General features: G+C 43.3%; 1 protein-coding gene across 1 annotated transcript in view; it reads right to left on the bottom strand.

The window, feature by feature from the left end:
• The window catches only part of nfatc3a (nuclear factor of activated T cells 3a), a 181,336-nt gene that overhangs the window by 81,037 nt on the left and 76,795 nt on the right, over positions 1 to 23,504 (bottom strand). Inside the window, exons 5-6 of the mRNA XM_072547413.1 lie at positions 6,498 to 6,670; positions 4,804 to 4,944 (exon numbers count right to left, since the gene is read on the bottom strand). Coding sequence (XP_072403514.1) covers positions 4,804 to 4,944; positions 6,498 to 6,670 — 314 coding nt within the window. The remainder of the gene's footprint in view (positions 1 to 4,803; positions 4,945 to 6,497; positions 6,671 to 23,504) is intronic.

Below are 23,504 nucleotides of genomic sequence, written 5' to 3'. Positions count from 1 at the left end.
CATCCGTCATTGCCTAGCCACCTGTTTGGTGCAACGTTACTGGTTACTAATCAGGCCTGAATGTTATCCAGGTCTTGCCGCATATGGACATGGACTGTTTCAGTATCTGAGGAATTGCAAATGGTGCTGAACATTGTGCAATGCTGCGCAGTGGGACGGTTTCAGATTCTTGGGGCATTGGGAGTGGTTCGAAGTGGGACCTGTATCAATTGTATGGATTATACTTGGACAGGACTGGTACTGATGCCCCGGGGGAGTGTTTGTGAGAGCAGTTGAGGAGGGATATGCCAGGGAGTGGGAAGCCATGTAAGGAGTTGGAGGAGGAGGAGGGAGTAAGGACAAAAACAGAAGACAGAAAAGGAAATAAGAAGTGATAGGCAGAGAAACCAAGGAAAAAATTCAAACAAGACTGTTGAGAAAAATATTGGGAGTGAGACAAACAATGTTAAAAAGAAGCTTAAAGCGCAGAACATTTGCAATAAAGTGGATGAACTAATCGCGCAGATAGATGTAAATGGGTACAATATAATTGGAATTACGGATACATGGTTATAGGGCGACCAGGGATGGAAACTGAATGTCAGAGGGTATTCAGTATTTAGGAAGGACAGGCAAAAAGGAAATGTGGTGTAGTGGCATTGCTGGTTAAAGAGGAAATTAACACAATAGTGAGAAAGGAAATTAGCTCTCACAATGTGGAGCCTGTATAGAGTCTATCTAGAGATACCAAGGGACAGAAAACATTACTGGGTGTCATGTATAGGCCCCCAAACAGCAGTGGTGATGTTGGGAATGGCATTAAACAGGAAATTGGAGTTGCACGTGACAGGGGAAGATCGGTCATCATGGGTGACCTTAATCTGTACATAGATTGGGCAAATCAAATTAGTCACAAGGCCATAGAGGGGGAATTCCGAAGGATATAAATCAGATACCAGAAATGTTGGAGAATGCAAGATTTAGTGAGAGGGACGAACTGAGTATTAATCAATATTAGTAGAGAAATGGCGCTCGGAAAATTGATGGGATTGAAGCAGATAAATCCCCAGGGCCCAATAATCTACATTTCAGAGTATTGAAGGAAGTGGCTGTAGAAATAGAGGATGTATTGGTGGCGATCTTCCAGGATTCTATAGACTCTGGAACAGTCGCTGCAGATTGGAGGGTACTTAATGTCACTTCAATATTCAAAAAGGAAGGTAGAGAGAAAACAGGGAATTACAGAACAGTAAGCCTAACATCAATAGTGGGGAGAATTCATACAATGTCATAGCAGAGCATTTAGAAAGCAGTGGCACAATCAGACAGAGTCAGCATGGATTTATGAAGAGGAAATCATGTTTGACATCTATTGGAATTCTACGAAGATATAATTAGTACAGTTGACAAGGGGGACCCAGTCAATTCATATATTTGGACAAAGTCCCACATAATAAATTATTGTGCAAGATTAAAGTGCATGGGATTAGGGAAAGTGTATTGAGATGGATATAAAACTGGCTGGCAGACAGGAAACAAAGAATAGGAGGAATTAATAGGTCATTTTCAAATTGGCAGGCAGGAACTAGTCGGGTGCCACAGTGATCAGTGCTGAGACCCCAGATGTTGACAATATTTATTAATGATTTGGATGAACAAAGTATAACATCTCCAAGTTCACAGCTGATACCAAGTCAGGTGGGATCGTGAACTGTGACGAAAACGTAGAGATCCTTCAGCATGATCTGGACAGGTTGGGAGAGTGGACAAATCAATGACAGATACAGTAAAATTTGGATGAAGGGAGGTTATTCTCTTTGGAAGCAAAAACAAGCAGACAGAATACTACCTGAATGGCTGTAAATTGGTAGAGGGGAGTGTGTAGCAGGACCCGAGTGTCATTGTGCATCAGTCGCTGAAGTGAGCATGAAAGTGCAGAAGGCAAATGGTATGCTGGCCTTCATTGCAAGACATTTCAAGTACAGGAGCAGGGATGTGTTGTTGCAGTTATACAGGGCCTTGGTGAGGCCACACCAAGAATATTATGTGCAGATTTGGTATTCTTTCCTTAGGAGTGAAGTGAAGGTTTACCAGGCTGATTCCAGGGATAGTGTACGAGGAGAGATTGACAAGGTTAGAAACATTTTCCTGGAGTTCAGACTATCGGTGGGTGGGTGGGTCGGAGGGAGAGAGAATCCATAAGAGACTTCAAATTCTACTAGGGCAGGGAGGATGTTCCTGATGGTGGGTGTGACCAGAACCAGTCTAAGGATTTGGGGTAGAGATAAGGAGACATTTCTTTATCCAAAGTACTGGTAAGCTTGTGGAATTCATTACCACAGGAAATAATTGATACCAAAACATTGAATATATTCAAGAGGCGGCTAGATATAGCACTCGGGGTGAATGGGATAAAAGATTATGGGGAAAACGCAGGATTAGGCTACTGAATTGGAAGATCAGCCATGGTCGTGATGAATGGCAGAGCATGCTTGAAGGTCCGAAAGACCACCTCCTGCTTCTATCTTCTATATTTCTAAGTAATCATCAGAAAATATTCCTATTTCTGACCTTATGATGAAGAGAAGGTCATTGACTAAGTATCAGATGAAGGTTGGGCCTAGGACACATCTTAAGAGTCATATAGCACAGAAACAGATCCTTTGGTCTAACCAGTCTATTCGCAACATAATCCCAAATGGAATAGTCCCACCTCCAGCTCCCTGTTCATATTCCTTCAAACCTTTCCTATTCATGTGTTTATCCAAATATCTTTTATATGCGATAATTGCACCCACATCCACCACTTCCTTAAGACATTCATTCCCCACACGAGCCACAGTGTAAAAAAGATTTGCCCCTCAAGTCTTTTTTAAATCTCCCTCCTCTCACCGTAAAATGTGCCCTCTAGTAGTGAAATTCCCCAACCTAGGAAAACTATTAACGCTACCTATATCTGTCATCATTTTATAAACTTCTGTCAGATTGCCTCTCAGCCTCTTACACTCCAGTGAGAAAAGTTCCAGCTTATCCAGCCTTTCTTTATAACTAAAACTTTCCATACCTGGCAACACCCTAATAAATCTCTTCAGAACCCACTGCAGCTTAATAATATCCTTCGTATAACTGCCTGAACAGGATTCCAGAATAGTGGATTAGTGGTGCTGGAAGAGCACAGCAGTTCAGGCAGCATGGATGCTGCCTGAACTGCTGTGCTCTTCCAGCACCACTAATCCAGTATTTGGTTTTCAGCATCTGCAGTCATTGTTTTTACCTAGTATTCCAGAATAGGCCTTACCACTGTCCTGTGGCTGAGGTGATTGACCTTCCATACTACAACCACCTTCCCTTGTGCTAGATATGCCACCAAACAGCAGAGAGTTATCCTCTGATTTCTCCTGACTCCTGCGTTGCTTGAATTCCATGATGCCATATTCGGTCAACTGCTGGCTTGATTTCAAGAACAGTCGCTCTTGTCTTTACTCTGGAATTCAGCTCTTTTGCCATGCTTGGAAGAAGTCTGTAATGAGGTCAGGAGCTGAGTGGCCCAAACCCAAAAGGAGCATCAAAGAGTTGGTTATTGCTAAACAAGTGCTGCTTGTCAATACTGTTGACAACTTCTTCCATGATGCTGCTGACCACTGACAGAAGACAGATAGCGTGGCAATTGGCTGAGTTGGATTTGTCCTGCTTTCTGTTATCAGGACGTACCTAGGCAATTCCAAGACTAACACTGTAGGGACATGGGCTCAAACCCCACCATGGTAGATGGTCAAATTTGAATTCAATGAAAATCTGGAATTAAAAACTGGTCTAATGGCAATTATGTAACCATTGTAGATTGTCATAACCACCCATCTGGTTCACTAATGTCGTTTAGAAAGGAAATCTGTCATCCTAAGTCTGGCCCACGTGTGATTCTCTATTGTCAGCAATGTGGATGATTCTTAATTGCCTTCTGAAATAACCTAGCAAACCACTTAGTTCAAGGGCAGTTAGGTATAGGCAACAACTGCTGGCCCAGTCAGCGACATCTACATTCTTAACAAAAGAAATGAATAAAAAAAATTAGATGAGTACAACTACCTCAAAAGAGTTAAGAGACTGGTGGAACATAGAATACAGAACAGTACAGCATAGGAACAGAGCCTTTGGGCCACCTTGTCTGTGCTGACCACGATGCCATTCTAAACTTAACAATATCATGTATATGTGGCTGCAAATTCAGTCCAGTGTCAAGTATAACACCAAGTTTACAATGAATCTAATAGTAATAAATAGGAAAAAAAGTAGCCACTGAAATGTAGTAGTCAAGGTATCACTACATAAAATACTTGAGAATTTATTGTTCAATTTTCCAATCTGATATATTCTTTCATTTGGTTAACTTCATAAGAATGATAACATGAGATTAGAAAGTAGGCATTTAAGGAGAATACCCCTCCCGCCTGCAATACACTCTTCCAACCTCTTCTTTCAGGCAGAAGATATAGAAGCTTAAACATACGTACCAACAGTTCAAGAACAGCTTCTTCCCTGCTGTTATAAGGCTCCTAAACAGACGTAATTTCAAATCTAATGTTAATCTTGCTTTTGTGCACTCTGAGCATGTCACCCTGTATGTCTCACTCTGTTTAAATACCCTGTGCTCTTGCATGTTATGATCTGTGCGTACTGCTCACAAAACAAAACTTTTAACTGTGCTCAGATACATGTGACGACAATAAATCAAACTGAACTCACATTTTTCTGGAAATAAACATAATTAGCTATTTATAGCTTCAAATAATAATATTCATCACAACCAATTCCATAATTCCATACCTGGGCCCTTTTCAAGGAAGACAATCTTAGACTCCGGAAGAAAATTGAAGCCATTAACGATCATTTCTTCTCCACCATTGACAGAGCATGAATTGGTGCTGTACTTTTCAATCTGAGGAAGTTCCTGAGCTGAACGCTGAGCTGTATTAATCAAATAACTGGGATTACCAAAAAAGGCTTAACAAATAACATTTGCTATATCAATAAATTTCATGCAATGTCTTAGAGGTCATATAAATTGCCAACAGATTATACTGCACAAGAATGAAGTGCACAACCTTGTATATATCACAAAACCACATTTTAAAAATTGCTTAAATGCAAATATAGTGCAATTCTATTTTTCCTGCTTAGAGGATGCACCTACACTGTCCAAATATGCACTCTATTCCAGCATTCTGTTATGTAATTTAGGGCAAATTCGAAATCAACAAAGCATCTAATGATTACTATCAAGTACTGCTGAAAAGGATTTAGGATCTTCTTTTGAATTTTGATGGCATTGAGATAATAGGATAGTTATGAAAGTGTAAAACGTTCAAACAGAAAATCTAACCTAAAGTTTAATCAAATGTGATTTTTGCTTTAAAAATGAAGAGTGCTTAGGAAACATGCAGTGATTAAATCATTTTATGACATATTATTTCTAATACAAGATTGGTCACATGAAAGGAAAAGCATTTTGTATCTGAAACATTTAATTACTGAGGCAATTAGAAGCTTGCGTTCATACATAATTGCCTAGTGGCACAGCATAGATGTGTCTCTGCTAAAGTTCTAGACAGAGTGAAGAATAAACAACTTTCAAAGCAAGTTCGCAAAAATATCTGATATTGTAAACAGTGCCCAAATATATTAACTCAAAATAAGTCTGCTTGAATCTACCTCTGCACCCATCTGCCATATGAAGACTTCCACATACGAAGACTCTTGAGTAAAGTACAAGTTAACAACATTGCCCTGCTTCCCTTTCTTTCCTCCCTCAAGCCAACAACCAGGGCTAACTCTGATTTTTAGAAGCGGGCTTTGTCACTTTTCATGCTTCCAGAGTTTGGATAGATAGAGCAAGCAAAGGGGAAGCTGAAGTGAAATGAAAAGCTGCATCAAATTTTATTTTAGTTATTTTCTAAATCAAGATGTTCAGAGATGTTATTACACAAGTCTGGAGCAGATAGGACTCGTACCTGGACCATCTGATGCTACCACTGCACCACAAGAGCCCTTCTCTCAAATTTTATGAAAGATCTTTTAAATTAACTTGCTTTGATGTGTTATGATTTATCTAGGATTTATCCGAGACCTGAACGCCAGCCTCCTGGCTCAGAGGTAGGAACACTACTACTACACCACAACAGCCCCTTAAACATGACTAAAACCAACATGCATATATTTTTAAATCAACCAATTACAACAGACCACTGGAGCAGATGGGTATCAAACTCTGACCTTCTGGCCCAGAGGCAGGTACACCATCTCTACACAATAGTCCTTTCCTCAAACTTTGCTATCAGCTGATTTCTTAACAGTAATCATAAAGAACTGACAATGACTAGTGGGAGGCACAAGATTGAGACACTTGTACCTGCCAAATAAAACAGGTTGCAAATGCAGCAATATCTGTGGGAAAATTTGGAAGCATGAAGGAAAACAAAATAGGAAAAAAAAAGTTTCACGAATGTGAATTTAATACTAACAGCATTCAACAGGAATGGAAGCTGCTTGCAGTGAGACAACTTTTCCATTGGGCTGTGGGATATGCACACGGAAAACAAGGCGAACTCTTGTATTTTTTCTTCCAATGTCAGTTTCACCCTTGCGAAGTTCAATATCAGAGTTGCGTAGTTTCAAAATTCCTGCACAGTCAATGCTATAAAGAAACAACATAGATCTGTAACAAACATGATTACATGAATCTAAATACCATTACTTTAAATTGGTTCACATTTTAAATGTATTTTAAAGCAAACTTGAAATCCCTTCTCAAAATAAAAGCAAAATATCTGAAATTAAACAGGTCAACACTAAGCCTCACTAATGAACAATCTAAACCAATGAACTGATTTTCTCGCATTTAGTTAGGGACATTGAACAGACAACTTTGCAGTCACATTATCTTCATTTTTTGCTCAGTTTAGTAACATGGATTTTTAAGCATGAACTCAAAGATATTTGCTCCTCAATTTAATAAAACTCAGAAGCACTGCTAATTATAATTCTTAAAGGGAATATTTGCTCAGCTGGTAATGTACGTTGATGCTAATTCAAAGACTTACAGGTCATGTATGTATTGGTTTCAAATTGTTGTGTTGTTTTAGACTTCCCTCTAGTCAGAGTGTAAAACACACACTAACTGGTCATTCGGATTTTATACATTTATTTTAATTATTACTGCCTAAGCCGTATCACTACAGGACAAATTAATAGCATCAGGCCATTTTCCAGAAACTGGCTTCTAGTCATCAATTATATCAGGATGAAACAAAACTGTTGGCCTTACTCACAAAACCCTTACTTCCAACACCCAGTCACAGTCAACAGATCAACACTTCTGTTCCAAAGCTAGGCAATCAATTTTTAAAATATTTTACCTGAAAATTAGCAATTAGTTAAGACAATCCCATGATCGGCACCACATTTTGAGGTGACAGTCACATGTTCACATTCGCGATACTAAGTCATGTAATTATTTTCTGTTTTGAGTAAATCCAAATTCCATTGAAAAAATAAAGGGCAGAACTTCCTTTGTTTGATGGATCTCTTGCGCACTCATGAAATGCCAAACCACTTGTGTTCACTCCTGGAGAGAGGGTCTACCAGATTTCAGACACTTTAGTGGATACTAGGATACCTGTAGCTACTAATGAGGTGCTGGCAGGTCCAGCCCTTGGCAGCACCATGGAGGAAGCTGTGGCTGCTGCTGATGCTGCAAACAGTGACACGCAAGATAGAGAAGGAATGAGGGACAAAAGGTACTATTGTTGAGTAGCGTGGGCAAAATAAACAAGGCAGTCCATGGAGTTTAGAAGCAAAGTCAAGGGGCTGGCTACCAACAACTAACGCCCTAACTTTTGTTCAGATTAGTGCAAATCAAGATACACAAAATCCTTCTTTGTCCCCAACAGACATAGACTCTTAAGTGACCGTCAAATGGTATTTAACTTACACTGAAGGATTTTAAATGGAGGTGGGACAGGAAGATCACCCTTGGGCAGAGATATAGAACAGTACAGTACAGAAATAGGTCTTTTGGCCGATGTTGTGCCGAACATGACGCCAAATTAAACTAATCCTTTCTGCCTGCCCTTGACACATCTTTTCATTCCTTGCATATTCATATGTTATATAAAAATCCCTTAAACGCCGCCACCCCCCACCACCCACCATTGTATCTGTCTCCACTATCACCCCTGGCAGCACACTTCAAACACCTATCACTCTGTGAAAAATAATTGCCCCTCACATCTCCTTTGACCTTTGTTGTGGTTCTGTTCGCAGAGCTGGGAATTTGTGTTGCAGACGTTTCGTCCCCTGTCTAGGTGACATCCTCAGTGCTTGGGAGCCTCCTGTGAAGCACTTCTGTGATCTTTCCTCCGGCATTTGTAGTGGTTTGAATCTGCCGCTTCCGGTTGTCAGTTCCAGCTGTCCGTTGCAGAGACCAGTATATTGGGTCCAGGTCGATGTGCTTATTGATTGAATTTGTGGATGAGTGCCATGTCTCTAGGAATTCCCTGGCTGTTCTCTGTTTGGCTTGTCCTATAATAGTAGTGTTGTCCCAGTCGAATTCATGTTGCTTGTCATCTGCGTGTGTGGCTACTAAGGATAGCTGGTTGTGTCTGTTCGTGGCTAGTTGGTGTTCATGGATGCGGATCGTTAGCTGTCTTCCTGTTTGTCCTATGTAGTGTTTTGTGCAGTCCTTGCATGGGATTTTGTACACTACATTGGTTTTGCTTCTGCTGGGTATCGGGTCCTTCGTTCTGGTGAGTTGTCTGAGCGTGGCTATTGGTTTGTGTGCTGTTACGAGTCCTAGTGGTCACAGTAGTCTGGCTGTCAGTTCGGAAATGCTCTTGATGTATGGTAGTGTGGCTAGTCCTTTGGGTTGTAACATGTTCTCATTCAGTTGTCTTTCCCTTAGGCATCTGTTGATGAAATTGCGAGGGTATCTGTTTTTGGTGAATACATTGTATAGGTGTTCTTCTTCCTCTTTTTGCAGTTCTGGTGTACTGCAGAGTGTTGTGGCCCTTTTGAATAGTGTCTTGATGCAACTTCTTGTGTGTATTGGGGTGGTTGCTTTCGTAGTTCAGGACTTCGTCTGTGTGTGTGGCTTTCCTGTAAAGCTTTGTGGTGAATTCTCCGTTAGGTGTTCTCTGTACCATCACGTCTAGGAATGTGAGTTGGTTGTCCTTTTCTTCCTCTCTAGTGAATCGGATTCCTGCGAGTGTGGCATTGATGATCCGGTGTGTGTTCTCTATTTCTGTGTTTTTAATGATTACAAAGATGTCATCCACATATCTGACCCAGAGTTTGAGTTGAATTTGTGGTAAGACTGTTTGTTCTAATCTTTGCATTACCGCTTCTGCTATGAGTCCAGAGATGGGTGAGCCCATGATTTGTTCATATATTTGGTTGTTGAATGTGAAGTGTGTTGTGAGGCACAGGTCCAGTAGTTTGAGTGTACTGTCTTTGTTGATAGGTTCAACGTCCTGTTGTCTGTTCTGTATGTCCAGCAGGTTGGCTATTGTTTCTCTGGCTAGTGTTTTGTCGATAGAGGTGAACAGTGCCGTTACATCGAATGAGACCATGGTTTCTTCCTTGTCTATGTGTATATTTCTGATGATGTCCAAGAATTCCTGTGTTGATTGTATAGAGTGTCTGGATCAGCTGATCAGGTGTTTCAGTTTCTGCTGTAGTTCTTTAGCCAGTTTGTGTGATGGTGATATCCTGGTAGTGATACTATGGGTCTGAGTAGGATGTCTGGTTTGTGTACTTTGGGTAGTCCATAGAATCTGGGGGTGTTGTTGCTTTCAGGTTTCATTCTTTGTAGGTCAAAACACTACATAGGACAAAGGACATTACATAGGAAGACAGCTAATGATCCGCATCCATGAACACCAACTAGCCACGAACAGACACAACCAGCTATCCTTAATAGCCACACACGCAGATGACAAGCAACATGAATTCGACTGGCACAACACTACTATTATAGGACAAGCCAAACAGAGAACAGCCAGGGAATTCCTAGAGACATGGCACTCATCCACAAATTCAATCAATAAGCACATCGACCTGGACCCAATATACTGGTCTCTGCAACGGACAGCTGGAACTGATAACCGGAAGCGGTAGATTCAAACCACTACAAATGCCGGAGGAAAGATCACAGAAGTGCTTCACAGGAGGCTCCCAAACACTGAGGATGTCACCTATATAGGGGATGAAACATCTGCAACACAAATTCCCAGCTCGGCGAACAGAACCACAACAATGAGCACCCGAGCTACAAATCTTTTCACAAACTTTGAATCCTTTGACCTTTCCCCCCCTCTCACCTTAAATGCATGCCCCCAAGTATTAGACATTTTAACTCTGGGAAAAAGGTTCTGACTGCCACCTCTGTCTATACATCTGAAATTTATAAGGTAAAAACAATGACTGCAGATGCTGGAAACCAGATTCTGGATTAGTGATGCTGGAAGAGCACAGTTCAGGCAGCATCCAAGTAGCCTTCGAAATCGACATTTCGGGCAAAAGCCCTTCATCAGGAATAAAGGCAGTGAGCCTGAAGCGTGGAGAGATAAGCTAGAGGAGGGTGGGGGTGGGGAGAAAGTAGCATAGAGTACAATGGGTGAGTGGGGGAGGTGGATCAAGGTGATAGGTCAAGGAGGAGAGGGTGGAGTGGATAGGTGGAAAAGAAGATAGGCAGGTAGGACAAGTCATGGGGACAGTTACTGAGCTGGAAGTTTAGAACTAGGGTGAGGTGGGGGAAGGGGAAATGAGGAAACTGTTGAAGTCCACACTGCTGCCTTGGGGTTGAAGTGTTCCAAGGCAGAAGATGAGGCGTTCTTCCTCCAGGCATCTGGTGGTGAGGGAGCGGCGGTGAAGGAGGCCCAGGACCTCCATGTCCTCGGCAGAGTGGGAGGGGGAGTTGAAATGTTGGGCCATGAGGCGGTGTGGTTGATTGGTGCAGGTGCCCCGGAGATGTTCCCTAAAGCGCTCTGCTAGGAGGCGCCCAGTCTCCCCAATGTAGAGGAGACCGCATCAGGAGCAACGGATACAATAAATGATATTAGTGGATGTGCAAGTAAAACTTTGATGGATGTGGAAGGCTCCTTTAGGGCCTTGGATAGAGGTGAGGAAGGAGGTGTGGGCGCAAGTTTTACAGTTCCTGCGGTGGCAGGGGAAAAGTGCCAGGATTGGAGGGTGGGTTGTTTTGGGGGCGTGGACCTGACCAGGTAGTCGCGGAGGGAACGGTCTTTGCGGAAGGCGGAAAGGGGTGGGGAGGGAAATATATCCCTGGTAGTGGGGTCTGTTTGGAGTTGGCGGAAATGTCGGCGGATGATTTGGTTTATGCGAAGGTTTGTAGGGTGGAAGGTGAGCACCATGGGCGTTCTGTCATTGTAACAGTTGGAGGGGTGGGGTCTGAGGGCGGAGGTGAGGGATGTAGACGAGATGCGTTGGAGGGCATCTTTAACCACGTGAGAAGGGAAATTGCGGTCTCTAAAGAAGGAGGCCATCTGGTGTGTTCTGTGGTGGAACTGGTCCTCCTGGGAGCAGATCCGGCAGAGGCGGAGGAATTGGGAATACGGGATGGCATTTTTGCAAGAGGTAGGGTGGGAAGAGGTGTAATCCAGGTAGCTGTGGGAGTCAGTGGGTTTGTAAAAAATTTCAGCGTTAAGTCGGTCGTCATTAATGGAGATGGAGAGGTCCAGGAAGGGGAGGGAGGTGTCAGAGATGGTCCAGGTAAATTTAAGGTCAGGGTGGAATGTGTTGGTGAAGTTGATGAATTGCTCAACCTCCTTGCGGGAGCACAAGGTGGTGCCAAAGCAGTCATCAATGTAGCGGAGGAAGAGGTGGGGAGTGGTGCCGGTGTAATTACGGAAGATCAACAGCTCTACGTAGCCAACAAAGAGACAGGCATAGCTGGGGCCCATACGTGTGCCCATGGCTATCCCTTTGGTCTGGAGGAAGTGGGAGGATTCAAAGGAGAAATTGTTAAGGGTGAGGACCAGTTCGGCCAAACGAATTAGAGTGTTGGTGGAAGGGTACTGTTGAGGACGTCTGGAGAGGAAAAAAAACGGAGGGCTTGGAGGCCCTGGTCATGGCAGATGGAGGTGTAGAGGGATTGGATATCCATGGTGAAGATGAGGCATTGGGGGCCGTGGAAACAGAAGTCTTGGAGGAGGTGGAGGGCTTGGTGGTGTCTCAAACGTATGTGGGGAGTTCTTGGACTAGGTGGGATAGGACAGCGTCAAGGTAGGTAGAGATGAGTTCAGTGGGGCAGGAGCATGCTGAGACAATGGGTCGGCCAGGGTGGTCAGGCTTGTGGATCTTGGGAAGGAGGTAGAACCGAGCAGTGCGGGGTTCCCGGACTATGAGGTTGGAAGCTGTGGGTGGGAGATCGCCTGAGGTGATGAGGTTCTGTATGGTCTGGGAGATGATGGTTTGGTGATGGGGGGTGGGGTCATGGTCGAGGGGGTGGGAGGAAGAGGTGTCCTCGAGTTGACGTTTGGCTTCAGCGGTGTAGATGTCAGTGCGCCAGACTACCACTGCGGCCCCTTGATCCGCTGGCTTGATGGTGAGGTTGGGATTGGAGGGTTGTGTGTTGTGAGGGTGAGAGGTTGGAGTGGGGGAGGGAGGTAGACAGCTTTTGCCCGAAACGTCGATTTCAAAGCTACTTGGGAGATAAAATGTTAAGGAAACGTATACAGTTAAAGGTAGGTCCCTAAACAGCATTGACGTACAGAAGGATCTTGGGGTCCTAGTCCATAACTCCCTGAAAGTAGTCACAAGTAGATAAGGTGGTAAAGAAGGCATATGGCATGCTGCCTTTATTGGTCAGGGCATTGAATGCAAGACTCAGGATGTCATGTTGTACCTTTATAAGACTTCAGTTAGGCCTCACTTAGAGTTTATCTCTCCACGCTTTAGGCTCACTGCCTTTATTCCTGATGAAGGGCTTTTGCCCGAAACGTCGATTTCGCTGCTCGTTGGATGCTGCCTGAACTGCTGTGCTCTTCCAGCACCACTAATCTAGTACATTGAGAATTACCTGCAGTAAGCTAGCTAGGTTGACTACTAGGTTTTAAAATGGACAAAAATGTATTCACAAAATTACACAACGAAACACAAAGAACAGAATAAAGAACCCCTACAGAACTCAGTCTATCCAAACTAGACTTAATTATGCTGTTTCGAATATACACAACAGTCCCAATAAACAAACCCCCTTAAAAACCAGTATAAATGAAACAGATGCTTACAGGCTGAAGTTAGAAGGAGAGAAGGAGAGAATGAGTTTCCACACAGCTCACTGTTGAATTCCCAACTAGTTCTGGACTGAACTGAACTGCTAGAGAACTGATCACTCCTCTTTCATTACACAGATCACTTCTAAAGCATGACTACTTTTGCCTGAAGTCTCATCTGTTTGCATATAAACAAAAGGCTTCTCAAAATCCTTTTCATCTCCTACCAAACCAGTCTGATTAGTACCAGGAGACGTTTACAATCTTTCTGATAAAAACCAAAGGACATAGTGCCCTTGAGAAAAGGAACAGTCTTTAGAAAAATGGGACCAGCTTTGTTACAGTATCTTAATAGGCTGTGCTTTTCCAAATGCGCCTAAATCCTATCCCTCAGAGTTCTCTCCAATAGGTTCTCAACCGCTGATGAGACACTCACTGGTCTATAATTTCCTGGATTATTCCTATTTCCTTTCTTGAACAGCAGAACAACATTAGCTACTCACCAGTCCTTCACAACCTCTCCACTGGATAGCAAGGTCAAGGCCCCAGCAATCTCTTCTCTTGCCTCTCTCTTAAAAACCTGGGGTAGACACCATTGTGTCCTGGAGTTTTATCCATCTTAATGCTCTTCCACAGACCCAACATCACTGCTTTCTTGATCTCAAAGTGCCTTAGACAGGAACACATTGATTATCGGCCCGAGTGATAACTCACCAAGTTTTCCAGGTCTCCTGCCTCCTCTCTTGCTTCCTGGAGGCCCAGAAAATTCCACCCAATGACTTTTTTGATGACAGCCAAGGTAGTGAATGAATGTTTCATGCCTGCCTTCATTAACACGGTGTTGCCAATGTCACTATGAAGGAGGAGCAGGAAGGTACAAGTAAAGGCTACGCAGCCAGAAAAGCATTGGGTGACCACCAGGAAGACTAGTAAGTATGGGAGGCAATGCGGAGTCGCCTGTGGCTATTCTCCTCTCAAACAAATATACCATTTTGGACACTGTTGCAGGGCGATGCCCTGTCAGGGGAAGGCATCAGTAGACACATTTGTGGCACCCTGGTCGGTTCTGCTGCACAGCAAGGGAGGAAAAAGACTGGGAGAGATTTTAGTGATATAGACTAAATTGTGAGGTGAATTGACAGGCGGTTCTGTGGCAGCAAATGAGATTCTCAACCATATGTTGCCTCTCTTTGCCAGGATTCCAGGGTATAGTAGTTGAGGGGATGCAGGGATAATTAAGAGACTGTGCATCGTATTGTTGGCAAAGGAAACCATCACTGCAATGATGAGGGAGGATGTCACTGAAGGGTCTTCAAATGAGGCCACATGAATAGAGCTTGGAAAAAAAAGGGGCTATTATCTTGCTAGGATTATACTATACATCTCCCAACAGTCTGAGAGAGATAGAGGAGCAGATATGTAGGCAACGCACAAAGGTGTGAGAGAAACAGGATTGTAATTGTAGGGAACTTCAACTTTCCTAACAATAACTGGGATTGTTCTAGTATGAAAGGATCAGATGGAATTGAACTTCTAAAAGTGCATTCAGGAGAGCATTCTGTACCCATACATAGCTTGACCTACTTGTATCGGGCAGTGCTAGACCTAATTCCAGAGAATGAAGCTGGTCAAGTAGTTGAAGCTTCAGTGGATGAACACTTTGGGGATAGTGACCATAAGATAAATTTAAAATTCATATGATGTGGAGATGCCAGGGTAGGACTGGAGTAAACAAAGTCAGAGGTCACACAATACCAGGTTATAGTCCAACAGGTTTATTTAAAATCACAAACGTTTGGAAGACTGCTCCTTCATCAGGTGAAGTGGAGGAAGGCGCACAGACACAGAACATATAGGCGGAGAGATTTATAATAATTATCTTGCCAGTATGTCTCCAGGTGGGACAGAACACTCAACAACACCTTTGCTGAATTCTGAGGAAAGGGCACTCAGCCCGAAACGTTAACTCTGATTGCTGTCCACAGATGGTGCCAGGCTGGTGAGCTTTTCCAGAAATTTGTTTTTGCTTCTGATTCATAGCATCTGCAGACTTTTTGGTTTTTAATTGCAGATCAGTTAGTTTCACGTTAGTGGTAGGGAGATTATTGGAAAAAATTCTGAAGGGCAGGATAAATCAATACTTGGAAAGGTAGGGACTGATCAGGGATAGGCAGCATGTATTTCTTCGAGGAATATTCTGCCTAGCTATCTTAACTGAGTTTTTTGAAACAGTGACTGAATAAATTCATTAAGGTAGTGCAATTGATTAGGTTTACATGGACGTGGGTAAGGCCTTTAACAAGGTACCACATTTAAGGATGGTTTGAAAGGTAAGAGCCCATGGGATCCAAGCAAGGTGGTAAACTGGATCCAAAAGTGGCTTACAAATAGGAGGCAGTGTGACGGTGCGGTGTCATTTTTGTCACTGGAAGCTGTGACCAGTGGTGTATCACAGGGCTCAGTGCTGGAACCCTTGTTGCTTGTTATGAGCATTAAGGACTTCAATGCGAATGTAGAAGGTACAATTAGTAAGTTTGCAGATGACATGAAAATTGGTGGGGTTGTTGACACTGAGGAGACTTCTGGCTTAAGTCTGATGTTGGTCAGATGGTAAATTGAAGAGTATAATAGCAGATGGAATTTACACAGAACATAGAACATTACAGCACAGTATAGTCCCTTCAGCCCTCGATGTTGCGCCACCCTGTCATACTAATCTGAAGCCCATCCCACCTACACTATTCCATGTACGTCCATATACCTGTCCAATGACGACTTAAATGCACTTAAACTTAATGAATCTACTACCGATGCAGGCAAAGCATCTCATGCCCTTACTGCTCTGAGTAAAGAAACTACCTCTGACATCTGTCTTATACCTATCTCCCCTCACTTTAAAGTTGTCCCTCGTGTTTGCCGTCCCCATACTTGGAAAAAGGCTCTCCCTGTCCACCCTATCTAACCCTCTGATTATCCTGTATGTCTCTATTAAGTCACCTCTCAATCACCTTCTCTCTAATGAGAACAGCCTCAAGGCCCTCAGCCTTTCCTCGTAAGACATTCCTTCTATACCAGGCACCATCCGAGTAAATCTCCTCTGCACGCTTTCCAAAGCTTCCACATCCTTCTTATAATGCAGTGACCAGAACTGTACGCAACACTCCAAGTGTGGCCGTATCAGAGCTTTGTACAGCTTCAGCATAACCTCCTGGTTCTGGAGCTCAATCCCTCTATTAATAAAGGCCAAAACACTGTATGCCTTCTTAACAACCCTGTCAATCTGGGTGGCAACTTTCAGGGATCTGTGTACATGGACACCGAGATCTCTCTGCCCATCTGCACTCCCAAGAATCTTACCATTAGCCCAGTACTTTGCATTCCAATTACTCCGTCCAAAGTGTAACACCTCACACTTGTCCACATTAAACTCCATTTGCCACCTCCCAGCCCAGTTCTGCAGCCTATCTATGTCTCTCTGCAACTTACTACATCCTTCGTCACTATCCACAACTCCACCGACCTTACTGTCGTCCGCAAATTTACTAACCCACCTTCTAAGCCCTCATCCAGGTCATTTATAAAAATTACAAACAGCAGTGGACCCAACACTGACCCTTGTGGTACGCCGCTAGTAAATAGATACCAAGATGAACATGTTCCATTAGCTACAACCCTCTGTTTTCTTTCAGCAAGCCAATTACTGATTCAAACTGCTATCTCTCTCACAATCCCATTCCTCAGCTATTTGTATAATAGCCTACTGTGGGGAACCTTATCGAACGCCTTGCTGAAATCCATATACACCACATTAACTGGTTTACTCTCATCTACCTGTTTGGTCACTTTGTCAAAAAACTCAATAAGATTCGTTAGGCACGACCTACCCTTCACAAAACCGTGCTGACTGTCCCTGATCAGATTATTCTTTTCCAGATGGTTATAAATCCTATCTCTTATAACCTTTTCCAAAACTTTACCAACAACTGAAGTGAGACTCACTGGTCTGTAATTACCAGGGTTGTCTCTACTACCCTTTTTAAACAAGGGAACCACATTTGCTATCTTCCAGTCCTCAGGCACTATTCCTGTAGACAATGATGATTTGAAGATCAATGCCAAAGGCTCGGCAATCTCTTCCCTTGCTTCCCAGAGGATCCTAGGATAGATCCCATCTGGCCCACTGCAGTATTTCTAATACCTCTTCCGAGCAAACCTCAATCTCTTCTAGTCTAGATGCAAGTATCTCTGTATCTTCCTCGCCAACCTTTTCATTTTCTATAGTGAACACTGTCGAAAAATATTTATTTAGTGCTTCCTCTGACTCCACACACAACTTCCCACTATTATCCTTGATTGGCCCCAATTTAACTCTCATCATTCTTTTATTCCAGACATACCTATGGAAAGCCTTAGGGTTAACCCTGATCCTATCCGCCAACAACTTCTCATGTCTCCTCCTGGCTCTTCTGAGCTCTCTTTTTAGGTCTTTCCTGACTTCCTTGTAACCCTCAAGCGCCCTAACTGAGCTTTCACATTTTGCCTTCTTCTTCTTAACCAGGGATTCCACTTCCTTAGTAAACCACGGCTCACGCATTCTATATCTTCCTCCCTGCCTGACAGGTACATACTTATCTAGGACACACAGGAGTTTTTCCTTGAATAAGCTCCACATTTTTAATTTGCTCATCCCCTGCAGTTTCCTTCCCCATTCTATGCTTCCTAAATCTTTCCCAATCGCATCGTAATTTCCCTTCCCCCAGCTGTAACTCTTGCTCGGTGGAGTACACCTATCCTTTTCCATCACGAAAGTAAACCTGACAGAATTGTGATCGCTGTCTCTAAAGTGCTCACCTACTTCCAAATCTAACACCTGGCCAGGCTTGTTACCCAGTACTAAATCTAAAGTGGCTTCGCCCCTTGTAGGCCTGTCTACATACTGTGTCAGGTAGCCCTCCTGCACACACTGGACAGAAACTGACCCATCTATAGTACTCGTACTGTAATGATCCCAGTCAATATTTGGATAGTTGAAGTCCCCTGTGACAACTAACCTGCCTCTCTCACTCCTATCAAGAATCATCTTTGCTATCCTTTCCTCTACATCTCTGGGACTATTTGGAGGCCTATAGAAAACTCCCAACATGGTGACTTCTCCTTTCCTGTTTCTAACCTCAGTCCATACTACCTCAGTTAACAAGTTCCCAAACATCCTTTCTACAACTGTAATACTGTCCCTGATCAACAATGCCACACCTCCCCCTCTTTTACCATCTTCTCTGTTCTTACTGAAACATCTGAATCCTAGAACCTGCAACAGCCATTCCTGTCCCTGCTCTATCCATGTCTCTGTAATGGCCACAACATCGAAGTCCCAGATACCCACTCATGCTGCCAGTTCACCCACTTTATTTTGGATGCTCCTCGCGTTGAAGTACACACACTTCAAACCAGGTTCTCACTTGCCAGTGTCAGATACTTGATTTTGGAACTCCCTACTCTCATCCTTTTCTGTACCTGTCCTACAATTTTGGTTCCCATCCCCCTGCTGTATTAGTTTAAATCCACCTTAATAGCTTTAGCGAATTTCCCACCCAGGATATTGGTACCCCTCGGGTTTAGATGAAGATCATCCTGCTTTTAGAGGTCCCACCTACCCCAGAAAGAGCTCCAATTATCCAAAAACCCGAAACCCTCCCTCCTGCACCATCTCTGTAGCCACGTGTTCAACTCCTTTCTCCCCCTATTCCTCACCTCACTAGCACGTGGCACGGGCAGCAAACCAGAGAAAACCAATCTGTTTGTCCTACTCTAAGGTTTCATCCTAGCTCCCTGAATTTCTGCCTCAAGTCCCCATCTCTCTTCCAACCTGTATCGTTGTTGCCAATGTGGACCATGACTTGGGGCTGCTCTCCCTCCCCCCGAAGGATCCCAAAAACACGATCAGAGACCTCACAGACCCTGGCACCCAGGAGGCAACATACCAACTGTGAGTCTCTCTCGTCCCCACAGAACCTCCTACCTGTCCCCCTAACTATCGAGGCCCCAATGACTACTGCTCTGCTCCTCTTCCCCCTTCCCTTCTGAGCAGCAGGTATCCCACTGCTTTGCCCTGGTAAACCATCAACACCCCCGCCCCCCCAACAGTATCCAAAACGGTATACTTATTGTTGAGGGGAATGGCCACAGGGGATCCCTGCACTGCCTGCTGGTTCCCTTTCTGTCCCCTAACTGTCACCCATCTGTCTTTTTCTTTTATCTGGGGAGTGACTACCTCTTTAAGTCCTGTCAATAACCCCCTCTGCCTCCCGAATGATCCGAAGTTCATCCAACTCCAGCTCCAGTTCCCTAAATTTAATTTGGATAAGTGGGAGATGGTGCATTTTGGGACGTCTAATAAGGGAAGGACACACACAATGAATGGTCAATCCCTAGGGAGTACTGAGGAACAAAGGGGTTCTGGTGTATAAGTTTGTAGATCCCTGAAGGTATCAGCACAGGTAGACAGGACAGTAAAGGTGGCATACGTGATGTGTATAGGTGTGGAGAATAGAGGAGAAAGGAAGTCTTATTACAAGTTTATAAAACTCCAGTTAGACCTCAGTTGGAATGAATACAGCTCTTGTCGGTACACTATCAGAAGACCGTGGTTGCACTGGAGAGGGAGCGCAGGAGATTTACCGAATGTCGCTACCCTGGAGTGAAAAGTCTCAGTTATGAGGAGAAACTGAATAAGCTGAGTTTGTTTTCCTTGCAGCAGAGAAGACTGAGGGGGGTATTGATTAAAATATACAAAATTAGGAGGGGTAGAAACTCTTCCCCATGTCAGATATGTCTAAGGCCTGAAGGCATAAGTTTAAGGAGAGCAACAAATGGTTTAAGGAATTCCAAAAAGGAATTTCTTTCCACCCAGAGGGTGGTAGAAATATTGGAACAGGCTGCCTGAGAGGGTGGTGAAGGCAGACATTATGCATAGTAGGCTAAAGACCAAGTATGGGTAAATGGGATTAATGTAGATTGGTGTTTGTTAGTCAGCAAAGACAGGAAGGGTCAAGTAGCCTTTTTCTATACTGTATGACTCTATAACTGGAGATTGGACAGGATAAAAACAGTTGAAGAGCACACATTTAAAAGCTTGGCAGAATGCCTGGTCCAGATGGGATGCATCTTAGGATGCGGAGGAAAGTAAGGAAAGATATGGCAGAAGGCCATAATCTTTTAATCCTCCTTGGCTGATAGGATAGTTGCAAATGTTTTAATAAAATAGAAAAATGACAAACTCAGTCACTACAAGTTAACCTGTTTAATGTCACTGGTGGGGAAATGTGTAGATACCATACTGTAAGAGGCAACATATTTTTCTTTTCTGGGACCATAAACTGAAATGGAAGTTGGACCGGTAGATCACAAAAATACCCAGAGTCTGGCACCTTAAAAATCAAGTGCTGCCTATTTTTGAATTGTGCGTCACATGTTGCTTTTTGAGTCAATGTAAGGGGGAATTCAAGACTAAGCAGCACGGAGAGTCTGTGGAGTTAAGGAAATTCTGCCTGATGACAGCTCTCTGATTTGTTAAGCTACAGAGTGGTAAAAGCTTTAGCATTGAAGCAGCAGAAAGAAACATCCGGAGTCTGCAAACAGAAAGCAGTCATCTCATCCTCTCTCTGTAGGAAAAAGACTGAAAGCTAAGAAAGCTTAAATGAAATAATTCCAACAAGACACAGATCCACCCAATCAACTATCACCCCAAACAATCACTTTTCAGACAACAGTGTGTCGTCATTGCTACATTGAGACAATTTAGTCTACCTTGAAATCTGATTTTCTAATTTTATTTCCTCCGTATTTATTCTTTTTGCCACCTGTATTATCCATGTTACAGTGTTTGTCTTTTGTTCATCTTAATTGCGATTGTGTGTGTTTGTTTGGGGTATTTGAAGAGGCACAGTCTATACTGTATCATGATAGATAAGAAATCCTTTCTTTTCTCTGCTCTTTTATCCAAGTGAAGTGTGTTACAATAAATAGCGACTTTCCTGTTACTGATAAAACGCAGCTTAAATTGCTTTTATACTAAACAATACAGTCAGTCTGTCAAATTGGTCATCTTGATGGCCTAATTGAGAATTCACAGATTTTGTGATGGTTTGTGACAAAGTGGGAAATGATTATTTTTGCCCTCTTCGCAGTTAAATTGAGAGAAAGGTTCAGGGCTAATTGAAGGTCTTTTGAATGAGGAAATGTAAGGTTAGAAAATGGAGTTAATGTTAGTGGTAAAGGACAAAAGGACAGGGTGGCATGATGGCTCAGTGGTTCACATTGCTGCCTCACAGCACCAGGGACCCAGGTTCGATTCCTGCCTCAGGCGACTGTCTGTGTGGAGTCTGCACATTCTCCCAGTGTCTGCGTGGGTTTCCTCCGGGTGCTCCAGTTTCCTCCCACAATCCAAAAATGTGCAGTTAGGTGAACTGGCCATGCTAAATTGCCCATAGTGTTAGGTACATTAATCAGGAGTAAATATAGGATAGGGGGAAATGGGTCTGGATGGGTTACTTTTCGGAGGGTTGGTGTGGACTTGTCAGGCCGAAGAGCCTGCTCCCATACTAATCTAAAAAGACAGAAGCACGTTTCTTGTACTAAGTAAAATGGCACTAGAAACAGCTAAAACTGTCCTGCAGTTGGAACAGGTATCCCTGATAAATTTACAGGAAGTAACTGCTGAAATTGGCAAGTAATTTAAAGGTGGAATCGCCTGCCAGAACTAAGTAAGCACTGATAATTGAAATATTGGCAAAGTATCTGGGACTGATGTAAATACAAAGGGTCTAAGTACATAGAAGTAGTGAGTCACTCGAGTTAGCAAAGATTCGAGTACAGTTAAAGAAATTTGAACACAAGAATCTGCTCACACATAAAATAATATTCTTGATTCCAAGAGCAGAAGTTGAAGTTCAGAGGGAGGGGGAGATAACACGCATTTTATGACACACATGGGAAATACCATCTCAAAATAAGACTGTTTATAAAAAAAAAGGACCCCAGATGCTGAAGAAGGTCCTAAATGAGGAAATCCCTATCATAATCGGACGTAAAGTCTGGAATTGCTAAAGTTTGTTCAGATCTTACCAAAATTTGAGGAAAAGTTTGCGGAAGCATTCCTTCATTGAGAAAACATAAGTCACTGGAACAGAGGTCAGCCATTCAGCCCATCAAACCTGTTCTGTCATTCAGTGAGATATTGGCTGATCAGAGAATCCTTCTTTCCAGTTTCATGCTTTTTCCCCCAATAATGCTCAATTTCTTTCCTGATTAAAAATTGCTCAGTCTTGAACTTACTTAATACCCAACCTCAACAGCTGTAGGAAAGAATTCCACAGATCCACAATTCTCAGAGGAAAGTCCTCCTCACCTCTGTCTCCATTGTGTGACCCCATTTTCTAAGGTTATGCTCTCTGGTTTCAGACTCTCTGATAAGGGGAACCAACCCTTCCACATCTACCCTGTCAAGTCCTCTCATAAGCTTGCATGTTTCAAAAAGGCCATCTCTCATATTTCTATTTCCAACAAGTACAGGCCCAATCTGCTCAACTTCCCCTCATAAGACAGTCCCTCCATAACTGGTATCAGCCTACGGTATCAATCCTTCTATGCCGCCTTCAATGCAGTATATCTTTCCTCAGACTAAGGGCAGAAACTATTCACATTATCCCAGCTGCGGCCTGAGTAGGGTCTTGTACAGTTTCATCAAGACTGATTCATAGATGAGGACTCCCAAATCCCACTGTTTTGAAACTTTCTGCAGTCTTTCTCCATTTCAGAAATATTTAGTTCCTGTATTTTTCCTACCAAAGTGCATGACCTTCGATTTCCCCACATTATACAGAGGAACTTCTATTATCCGAATATTAATTATCCAAATTTCGGATTATCCGAAGACCTCAAGGTCCCGAAAGGAACATTATACTAAAGATGTGTTTCATATCTTTTGTTTACAGTGATCAAAAGTGAACTTGGGCTTACTGAAATGCCGCCAAGAACAATCCTGGATATCGATGTGCCTGGGCTCCCAGTCTCCAAATGACTGACCTCCTGCCCCCTCTCTCTCTCTCCTGACACTTTCCCTGAAGTTCTACATAGGGGTGTACCCTAACTCCCCCCTTCCCCAGAGTGGGCGGCACGGTGGCACAGTGGTTAGCACTGCTGCCTCACAGCGCCTGAGACCCGGGTTCAATTCCCGCC

This window comes from Chiloscyllium punctatum, chromosome 26 (genome assembly GCF_047496795.1).
Source record: "Chiloscyllium punctatum isolate Juve2018m chromosome 26, sChiPun1.3, whole genome shotgun sequence".
Classification (NCBI taxonomy): domain Eukaryota; kingdom Metazoa; phylum Chordata; class Chondrichthyes; order Orectolobiformes; family Hemiscylliidae; genus Chiloscyllium; species Chiloscyllium punctatum.
Note: the sequence above shows the minus strand (reverse complement) of the source record. Positions and strands in the feature narration are given on the sequence as shown.